This window comes from Varanus komodoensis, unplaced genomic scaffold (genome assembly GCF_004798865.1).
Source record: "Varanus komodoensis strain SLA01 unplaced genomic scaffold, ASM479886v1 scaffold3, whole genome shotgun sequence".
Lineage (NCBI taxonomy): Eukaryota > Metazoa > Chordata > Lepidosauria > Squamata > Varanidae > Varanus > Varanus komodoensis.
In genome coordinates, this window is record NW_025335761.1 from 34,212,326 (window position 1) to 34,223,122 (window position 10,797).

The 10,797-nt window shown below is 40.5% G+C and overlaps 1 protein-coding gene across 1 annotated transcript; it reads left to right on the plus strand.

Annotated features, from left to right (window-relative positions):
* PNN (pinin, desmosome associated protein) lies at positions 1–10,520 on the plus strand. Its single transcript, XM_044436556.1, has 9 exons — positions 1–195; positions 774–845; positions 2,549–2,617; positions 4,645–4,717; positions 4,821–4,915; positions 7,046–7,121; positions 8,079–8,234; positions 8,317–8,455; positions 8,879–10,520. The coding sequence occupies exons 1-9, from the start codon at positions 83–85 to the stop codon at positions 10,159–10,161; spliced, it is 2,076 nt and encodes a 691-aa protein (XP_044292491.1). The 5' UTR covers positions 1–82; the 3' UTR covers positions 10,162–10,520.
* The last annotated feature ends 277 nt before the right edge of the window (positions 10,521–10,797 follow it).

The window sequence follows — 10,797 nt, forward strand, 5'->3', positions numbered from 1 at the left end:
GGGTGGGCTGACTTCGCCGCCTTTTGCCCGCCGTGCTTTTTGCTCCGACCTGGCTGGCTAGGCCGCGATTCTGGTGGCCGGGATGGCGGTAGCTGTGCGGGCTCTACAGGAGCAGCTCGAGAAAGCCAAGGAAAGCCTCAAGCACGTCGATGAGAATATCCGCAAGCTCACGGGTCGGGACCCCAACGATGTGCGGTGAGACTACGGGAGAGGAAGGGGATCCGGGCTGCCGGCCGGTGATACGGGCTGGGTTTAGAGGAGGCCGGCAGGCTCGTTAATTGAGGGGACTCCTTGGCTGTTGCCTTCAGATTGCCCGCCTCTTATCCTCCCGACAAGGGCCCGAGGTGCAGCGAGGGAGCTCCCGCTCCCTGTAAACGTCCTGGGGAATGAGTGGTGCGAAATTTGCATTGGTTTCGGACTTAAATCACCCCCTAAGATAAACAGGAAGAGGTGGATAAGGTCGTCTCCAAGAAATCTATCGAGGGGGCTGGTTAGCGCGGCGGTGAGCGAAAAACTAAAAGGAGGCGCCCGGGAGTTAGGTAGAGATTGCCTTGCAACGAGTGGGTAAGAGTCATCACCGAAGAAGGCCTGCTGGTGAATCCGTTGATAGTACCTGCGTGATTGGGAGGTGGCGGCTGCGCTCTAAACACGAGGCCTCCGGCGTCCTTTTGATCAAAAGGTTCATGCAGCGTTTATTTCTCGTACTCATCCCATGGCCGCGGATTTCTTGGCTGTTATATTTTACTTTTATATCTGTGCTTTTTTCTCTCCAGGCCCGCTCAAGGTAGATTATTGACCCTCACAGGCCCTGGAGGAGGTAGGGGGCGAGGAAACATATTGCTGAGGTGAGAACCTATGTATTAGTGATTATGTTTCCTGCTATTGCAGGTAGTTTTGTGTAATGGTGGCTTCTTTTTCAGCTATCCAGTAATTCTGCATGGAGAAATTAATATGTGCTTACGGCTAGAAATTCAAGAATCTTCCATATAAATTCAACATTTTAAAAGTCTATACCCACATGAAAGGAAGAAATCTGTTCAGAGTGCCAAACATATCCTAAGGCACCCATGCAAATAACTATGATTGTTATTTGTTAACAAATAACAATCATCCGTTGTCTGCACCGCTCCTGCTGCCCAAAAGTTGTAAGCCACAGTGTTTCCTTTCTCTGCCTATAGATAGTTTTGGTCATTTTAAGTTAGAAAACATATAGTTGCCTTAACATTGAATTAGCACACTGCTGTGTAGCCTGTGTAAACAACAGCTGCAGAAAGTCTACCTTTGGACATGTATAATGGGTTGCTTGATTTTGACCATGGTGGTATCAGATAGGATATGTATACTGAGCTGTTTGGGTTTGACCGAGGTGCGATTAGATTTAATAGTTAGGTGCAAGACTGCCAAAAATGAAACTTCTCAAAAACGAGGAAACTGGTAAAGAAGCTGAAGAGGGAACTCAAGAAGTTTAAAGAGTTTCAAAGTACACTGAGATTACGCAAAAACACTAGAACAGAGTGACAGATAACATACGTACCACAAGTGAGGAAAGGTAGCATAAAGTCCAGCAAATCACCAGCATGGTTAACACAAGAGTTGAGGAAGCCATTAGGGAGGGAAAAAAGCATCCTTTCAAGAAGAAGTAGTCTCCCAAATGGGAAAAATGACGAGACCACAAACTTGTGCAAGGGAGATGCAAGCAGATGATCAGAAGCAAGGAAGTGGTTTGAAGAGCATACTACAACATCATGGCCAACAATAAACAAACATAACAAAAGCAGAGAAGAAAGTTGGACCATTTGATGAAAATGGAATTAAAGAAGCATTAATGGGAATGAAGAAATTAAAGAGAAACTGAATGAATTCTTCTCATCAGTCTTCACAGCAGAGAAGGCAGAGCAGATACCTGTTTTGGAACTTGTGTGTTCTGGAAGGGAGTCTAGAAGGCAGATTATGAATAAGGTTTTGTCTTCTGTCACTAAGTGAAAGTGAATCACCCAGTCCAGATGGTATCCATCAAAGAGTTGTCGAAGAATTGAAATGTGAAATTGATGACCTTTTTATCAAAGTTTCAATATGTCTCTAGAAACAGCTCTTGTACCAGACAATTGGAGAATGGCCCATCCTGTGGAGTCCCACGGGGTTCTTTATTATGATAAATGCTTTTTGACCTATTCATAAATTTATCTGGAATTAGGAGTAAGTAGTAAAGTGGCTAGGTTTGCCGAGGACACCAAACTATTTAGGATGGTTAAAAGTAGAAGGGATTGTGAAGAGTTCCAAAGGGAGAATGGACATCACAATTACAAAATCAGCTCAGTGTAAGCAAGTGTAAAGTAATGCATATTGGGGCAAAAAACCCCAACTTCAAGTAATCGGTTTAAATACCATTATACCATGGAGGTTACACATACAATGTTGTCCTTCTTACATAGGCAGTTATTTCACACCTCGACGTATAGCACATTTATGGCTGCTTTACCTGAAGAGCAAAATGTAAGCATTATGGGTTGTTGGCTTTTAAATTTTTTTCTGCTCTGATTCATTCCAGGCGTGGATTCTCGGATAGCGGAGGAGGACCCCCAGCCAAACAGAGGGACTTGGAAGGGGCGACCAATAGGCAAGTAGAGAATGAAATGGTTATGCTCAAGATTCTTTACATGCACCTGGTTCAATACATGTTTGCTATTTCTTATATACTGCTCTTATGCCAAAGCATCCAAAGTGGTACTGTCTAAAATACTGGTTTACATTCTGAAGTATAATACATAAGGAACAAGGGAAGAAAAAAGTAATCACAGTTCAGTATCGGCTTTTTTTAATAAAGATGTGCAGTTAGCCCTCTTCCTGATTCTGCTTTTCTTTAGAATTTTAGTAGAAAATATACTTCTATTTCCTGAACAAATTGTGTAGAAGTTGTACTGCATCATTCTCTATAGCGGGGGGCCAGACTTGCTCAGTGGAAGAGCCACATATAGTACATATCAGATGCTTGAGTGCAATAAGACATTAACAAATTGTTATTGTTACATATTTAGTGTAACTTTATGAAAGTCATACTAAGTCTGTTCTTACTTATGTATATTTTTAAAAAAGCATACACTGATGATAAGACAGACACCTGAAACTAACTGAGATGCCCTTCCAAAGAAATGGACCTTTAGAAACAACTGCTCAATGCAAATGTCATGTTAATAAAAAAAAACCAGGTTTTGTTTTGTTTTTTTAACTGTAGTCAGACGCAATCCTGGCAATTATAGTTTAGTGAGAAATATCAGGGACATTTGAAGGAGCTACAGAAGGGACAAGCAGCAATAGGATAGCCATCTTCAGGGGCTGTCCCATAAAGAACACATTCTCTTTGGAGCTGTGACTGGTCTGCACACACTCTACATTCAGTGAGGAGGTCCTGATACCTCTTTTGAAGTATCAGCAGGAGTGGTGCAGGGCATGCTGGAGCAATTTCTCATGAGGTTGCTGGCCCAACCCAACCCTGCCCACCCCTGCTGATGAGCACAAGGTGCTTTGGTGGTTCTACCTCCACTGCTGCTCCAGGCAGCAAATCTAGTGGTGCTGTTTAGAGGTAGTGGAGGTATTCTGGCAGCGATGGCATTTCCTCAGCATCTGTGGCGGCAGCTGCCTTGGCTGCAGCCATATCCCCAATGAAGAAGTTGAAGATGGAGCAAATGGCATGTGGCAGGTGGTTACATTCAGCTCCTCTTCTGTTCACACCCAATTATCCCATGTACACTCTAGAAGGCTTGTGGTTGGCCTAAATCTTCTCCATCTTTGGATTCTTCACTGGAGGTGGGGAGGCAGCTGGGGCAGCTGCCGCTGAAAACACCAAGCAAACACTGCCACCACCGCTGCTTCCAATAGCCTCACCAGATTTGCCACCTGAGCAGCCGCATTGGTAAAACTGCCAAAGCACGTTTATACTTGTAGCAGGAGTGGGCGGGGAATGCTGGGGCAAGCTCTCGGAGGCTGCAACCCCAACCCTCATTTATTCTGAGCCTCAGGAATCACTTGGGTCTGGACTGGACAGTAGGCAGGAGGCTTCAAGCCCTTTGAGCCACAAAATAAACTCAGCTACATGTGGCTCCTGTGCCTCAGTTTAGCCACCCCTGCGCTATAGAAACAAAAGCAGATAAGCTTCAGAGATTTGTTTCCTCTCGATTAATAAAACATATTCGGCAAACAGCTGTTTTCCTGGTCTTAGCACTAAGTCCCATAAAACCAGGTCTACATGCCTTTTAATTGTTCTTATATTGAAAACCTTTCCTTGTATAAAGTCAACATTTGGTGTGGTGGGGTGGGGGGTTCTGTAGCAGTACGTAAGACATGAACGACTAGAAAAAGCTGCAGAAGTGTATATTACACTGTATTTTGATGTCTCTAAGTAGTGTAGAAGATGTAAACACCCTTTCAAATATGGTGAAAGCCTATATAAATCTATTAAATTATTATATCCACAGTGGGCTCAATGGATCCCAGCAAAAAAAAAAAAAAACTGATAGAAAAGGAGAAGAAGACTATGTAAAAATATTTTGCAGTGTCCCACAGAAAGGAATTTGTGCTTTGTTGAAATTCTTTTCTAAGGCTGTTTAAACTTTCACCAAAATAACAGTTTCTGATAATTAAATTTAGGTTGGTTGGGGAACGTCGGACAAGGCGAGAATCACGCCATGAAAGCGACGCAGAGGATGATGATGTTAAAAAAGTAAAGTATACCCTAAAGTTTGGTGTAGGGGAGAGAAATGTGGAAACCCTTTTTTGTTTTGTTAACCTAATTTTGTTAACCTAATTTTGGCCTGTCCTTGCAGCCAGCGTTGCAGTCTTCTGTTGTTGCTACCTCCAAAGAGCGAACACGTCGAGATCTTATTCAAGATCAAAATATGGATGAGAAGGGGAAACAAAGGTATCTTACTTTCTTTCAAGCCACAGTCTCTCCTCCTCCGAAAAATATAGCCTGTTCTTGTCTTTTTCTTTTAAAAAATGGAAGAAGTGTTGGGATGCTAGATGTTTTCTGTATGTCATACTTGTATATGTGTCAAATATTTCATACTGTCTCAGATTTTTTTAAAAAAGTGTATCTATTCCACCAGGCAGCTCATGAGTGTTTTGAAAGACAGGCAAAGTCTGCATACTATCTTTAGGGTGCCTTGCAGAATTCACACTTTGGTTTATACCCAAAACAAAATAATTTGGGTAAATGTATTAACATTCTGATCTCAGACTATTGTTCATAAATGTTTAAAAGCCATTCAATTTAAGGATTTATATCTCATGTTCAGAGTGGGGTGGCAGTTCACAAAATAGACAAAGTGTCATACATAATTTCTAAAAATGTAAGTATGTTCATGTTCAGATTTGTGCTGTTGTTCTCTCACATTTTTTATTTGCTGACTTCCCTTGCAGTATGTCTATGACCTGTTTCTCACATAATGCTATACCATGTTGAGCTAGCTAGAATTTGTTGGGCAGATGATCAAACAAGTTTGTTTTCACAGTCCCAGAGCACTGTGTTCGTGTGCTTACACCATGTATTCTAAATCCCTTTGGGACAATATAGTACTGGCATATGCAACAGCTGTTTTTGTTGGGTTTTTTTAAAATACTTGCTTGTTTTCTTCTTAGGTTACTTGACCAGGCCACAAACAAATCTTGAGTTCTTTTCCTGGAATTTTTGTGATTTTCACATTGTAGTTGGCTAACGTGGCTGTGTTCTCACACATTACAGCAACCCAAAATTCAACAGTCCATGGGCTAGTACTAATGCAGGAACCAAGTCTGTGGGTCTTAAAATTTATATCTGACAGTGTAAGCTGGCTAATAAGTTGCGCTGGGCTACTTTTGATTTGACAAATTTTAGATTAGTCATTTATGAAGAAGTTAACTTGGATGACCTCATACATTAACACACACACATGTTTTGGGGAGGGGAAAGAACTGAATGCTGGGGATTATTTTAACCCTTTATACTTTCTATCAGATTTGGGTTGATGGAGCAAAATGTTCAGTTGAAGCCAATAATGGGGGTTGATGGTAGCAGCATCTAATTCATTACATAATCAAGCTTCTTAAACAAAATAGGTTGCTCAAAATTGTTTATTTTTGGTAAAGAAAACCAGCTTGAGCAAATAGTGTCTATTTCTTCAGAAACCTCCACAGTACTTGTGTTGTCTAAACCAAGGTTCTCAGACTTCTATAATCAGCTATCAACAAGATTTCAAACAAACAAGGTCACTACAGGCATCTATGATTACTGAAAATTGGCCTAATTTCCATGGCTTGTTTTCCTTCCTCAATATTTTGGTTATATGAGGGATTGATTAGGGTGGTGGCAAAGTTTATTACTTATTTATAATATTTTCGGATTGCCATCCTACTCAAATGAGCTTCAAGGTAATGTAGAATAAAATGAATAAACTGGATAAAGTACTCTGTCCTCACCAAATTAAATTGCAACAGTCATATGTTTTTTAGTCTTTAACCTTTGGAAAATGTCCAGGCTACATTGCTAAGAGTTTAACCAGATTTATTTATCCGTGAATGTCAGACTGGGGTGATCTATATTACCAAAAAAAAACCATGCTGATTTATTTTTCTTCATGCTGCTGCCACCCCAACATTACATGCTGTGTTATTCCAGAGGCACCTCCCACCCACCAGAGTAGATTTTTAGAGCTGATAGAGGGTGGGGAATGAGTAAAGTATCTTCCCCTCATTGGTAGAAAAGCTCTGCTGGATCAAGTGCCTCATGCTTATGGAAGGCACCCATCCATCTGAAAGGCTTTCTTGCATCCAACCTATGATGTTTGAGTCATGAATCAACAACTTGATACTGTGCATTAAACAAAATGTTCTTGTTGATTGCTGTTTGCTTGTTCTGTCCCCAGTTATCCTCTGTGTTGCTGTAGAAATGTAATCATGCAGAGGCTAGTTGATTTTACTTTTTTAAAAGTTGTATTAGCTGTTGGAAGATATTGATTGTAATAAAGTTGCAAAAAGCTACAGTATAATTGTGCTTTCCTCCCTTTTCTGATAGGAATCGGCGTATATTTGGTCTGTTGATGGGTACACTTCAGAAGTTCAAACAAGAATCAACAGTTGCTACTGAGAGGGTATTAATTTAAAACGTCAATTGTGAAGAGAGAATATGTAATGGTTTAATACAACTGATGTTCCTTTTGTGAAGAGTTTTACTTAATTGCTTTCTAGATGTATGCATTGCCTTGCTTTTGAAAATGTGAAGACTTTCAAAATGTCTTTTTGTTTTTGTTTCTGTTTTTTAATTTTTATTTTGGCAAAGGCAAGGAGAGAGAACTCAATATAATTTCTTAGAAACTAGGCCTGTTAAATGTAATGAAAGTAATTGGTGTATATGTACAGTTCCCAGTAGTCACTTTACACTTAATTCTGGTAGTTGGCGGGAAAAACCTTTAGTTTTCCCAGGAGCACTATGCCTTCACTTAAAATCACCTTGCTGGACACACAAAGAACCTGTGCTTTACCTCACAAGCCACCAGGATCAGATGTTGGCAATAATCCAGCAATAATTTGAGGACTTTTAGAATTCCTAATAAGTATAAGGATTGCAACCTTAGGTAAAACTTTCAGTATCAAGACTTCTACGCAGGATCAGAGATCAAAGCCAAGTATGTAGTACCCACTTAGGAAGCCTTATTAGTTAATGTGGCAAGATAAAAATCCAGTAAATAGATAAATGGTACATAGATAGCATCTAGCCAGTGGGTATTTCTGTCCAGTCTTCAGGAATTCCTTTTTCTGCTCATCTCCCTGCATGCCACAGGAGGCTGCCAGGGAGGTAAACTTAGAAACAGCAGGGAAAGTACAACTATTGACCAAATACTAAGATATTTTAGGAAATTGTGTTGCTTTTGTCTATGGCATATGTTTATACCATGAAATACAGCATTTGGAATGAATAGTTTTGCTTGACTTTAAAACACTAAAGTAGTTAAGTTTGCATGTTATGGTAACCACTTTAATAATAATAATAGTTAATAATAATGGCATTATGGAACTAACCTTAAGCCAATCTGAAACTTTCTGCTCAGCAAAAAAGACGTCAGGAAATTGAACAGAAACTTGAAGTCCAGGCAGAGGAAGAGAGAAAGCAGGTTGAAAATGAGAGGCGAGAACTCTTTGAGGAGAGACGTGCTAAACAAACAGAGCTGCGGCTATTGGAACAAAAAGTTGAACTTGCTCAGTTGGTAGGTCTGAATTTAGCAGCTCTTAATCTGTTTGTGTTCTGAATTATGCTGGAAAAAACCATGTCATCTTTTTCTTCACCAGCAAGAAGAATGGAATGAGCATAATGCCAAAATAATTAAATATATAAGAACGAAGACAAAGCCTCACTTGTTTTATATACCTGGCCGAATGTGTCCTGCTACCCAGAAGATGTTTGATGATTCTCAAAAAAAATTAAACGGTATGTTGTGGCCAGCACAGTAGATGTATTCTGTTTGTTCCTTCATTTCAGTAGTAAACATTAAACTGATATTGGGCAGGCAGTAATGTTTTTAAATTGAATTAACTAGAATTAACTAGAGTTAATCGCGTTTTTAGTGATTAATCATAGAGTTAATCATGTTTTTAGTGATAGTACCATATTGTTGCTTCAAGTTCTTATTACTGATAGTGCATAGCCTATAACTTGCATGTTTGTAGTATGAGCAGTGGGTGGCTACAAGAAGTCCACTCAGTAAAATGTGTGCTCTTGTCACATGATACTGAACTGAGGTTATATGATTTTTTCATTTCTCTGAAACTTTCATTGTGTGAAGTGGCTCATGTGATCTGTAAGAGAATCACAAGCCTGTTACAGTGAATCTTATGTTCTTCTGTTCTTCAGCACTGTTTGAAAGTAGGCGCATTGAATTTGCTGAGCAAATTAACAAAATGGAGGCCAGGCCCAGACGACAGTCTGTGAAGGAAAAAGAACACCAGGAGGTGCAGAAAGAAGAAAAGAAGGAAGACCAGAACAAGGAGCAGGAAGAGGGTAAGGCGGTTCAGCAGGTGGAAGAGATGGAGACAGGTAATCAGAGCAATGATGTAGACATGGAAGAATTAGGTGAGGAAAAGGAGGTAGGTGCTAGTCACAGTGATGGGGAGATAGAACAGGAGGAGGAAGAACAGAAAGAGGAAATGGAAGTTAAGGTACAAGAGGTTACTGAGGTTAAAGAGAATGACAGGCAGCAGGAAAGTCAGGAGGAGGAAATTGTATTAGTGAAAGATGGTGAAAGTATTCTGCCAATAGATGGAGAGCAGGATATGATGGAAACTAATGAGGCAGATCATACAGAGCCACTAGAAAATGAGAATAGTAAAGAAGTGGAACCAGAAGTGGAATGTAATGTTCAATCAGAACAGGAGGGGCCTATTGCTGCCCTGGAGAAAGAGGAAACCAGCAAACCAGAAGTTGAAGCTGAACCAGAGGAGGCAGAAGAAAAGGAGCCTGAATCCACTCCAGTATCAGAGGCTGACGCCCAGCCTCAGTCAGAGTCTGTGCTTCGGCCACAACCTCCACCACTGTTGGAATCCACTCAAGATCAAGAGCCTCAGGTAGACAAAGAAGAATCAGTAGTGCCTGAAAAGCTGCCTGAAATCCAGGCAGACCAAGTCCAGGCAGTAAGTGTAGAAAACAAGAACAAGATTAGGAGCAGAAGTAGTGGTGGTAGAACAAGGAACAAAACCAGCAAGAGCCGAAGTCGGAGTACTAGTAGTAGCACTAGTAGCACTAGCTCTACAAGTAGTAGTAGTGGTAGCAGTTCTAGCAGTGGCACCAGTAGCAGTCGAAGCAGTTCCAGCAGCAGTAGCAGCACCACTGGAACTAGCAGTCGGGAGAGTAGTAGTAGTTCTAGTAGCAGTGAGAGCAGAAGTCGAAGCAGAGGACGTGGTGGACACAATAGGGATAGAAAACGTAGAAGGAGTTTGGATCGGAAGCGAAGGGATAGTTCAGGAGTAGACAGGAGTCACAAGTCTTCAAAAGGTAGCAGCAGAGATGCAAAAGGATCGAAGGATAAAAGTTCAAGGTCGGACAGAAAGAGGTCTATATCAGAAAGTAGTCGGTCAGGCAAAAGAACTTCGCGGAGTGAAAGAGACCGTAAATCAGACAGGAAAGACAAAAGGCGTTGACAGAAGAGACCAGGCTCCCTAGCCTAATCTTTGCAGCAGAAGATTACTTGAGTGAAAGGATTCCATGTGAGGAAGAAAAGGCTGCCTTAATTGCATGCTGTATAAAATCTTTTGGAGAAATGCAGACTCTTTACCAAGCAATTCTTGTGCTTTTTACATGATTTTGTAAAAGCTTACTTATCAAATTATGTGAAGATGCAAATGTATACAAATAAAAGAATTGACAACCCCTTCATCTTTTTAAATATGCTCTACTTAAGAGCTTCTGTATATTTTAATAGATGCACCATTACATTTGTGTGATTTCAATTCTGTATCATAAGTCTTTTTTGTAGAAATAAATGTGCATTTTACAGAGGTTTGAGAGAGCCTGTTGCCACTTCATCTTGCATAGAAATCTTTTTCACATTGGCATAATTCATGCAGAATGTTGTTCTACTTAATTCTTCCCTTCTTTTTGCTAAGAAATTAAATTCCCAATTCCTATGAAGGGGCACATGCCTGTGCATAATTCAGGCCTTATTTTCTATGCTTTCACTATACAATGATTCTAGATTTTACTAACGTTCTTTGAAGAACTGACTGCCCACATATTTAAGCAAAATAAGTACATCAATCCTGATTTGGACATCTAAA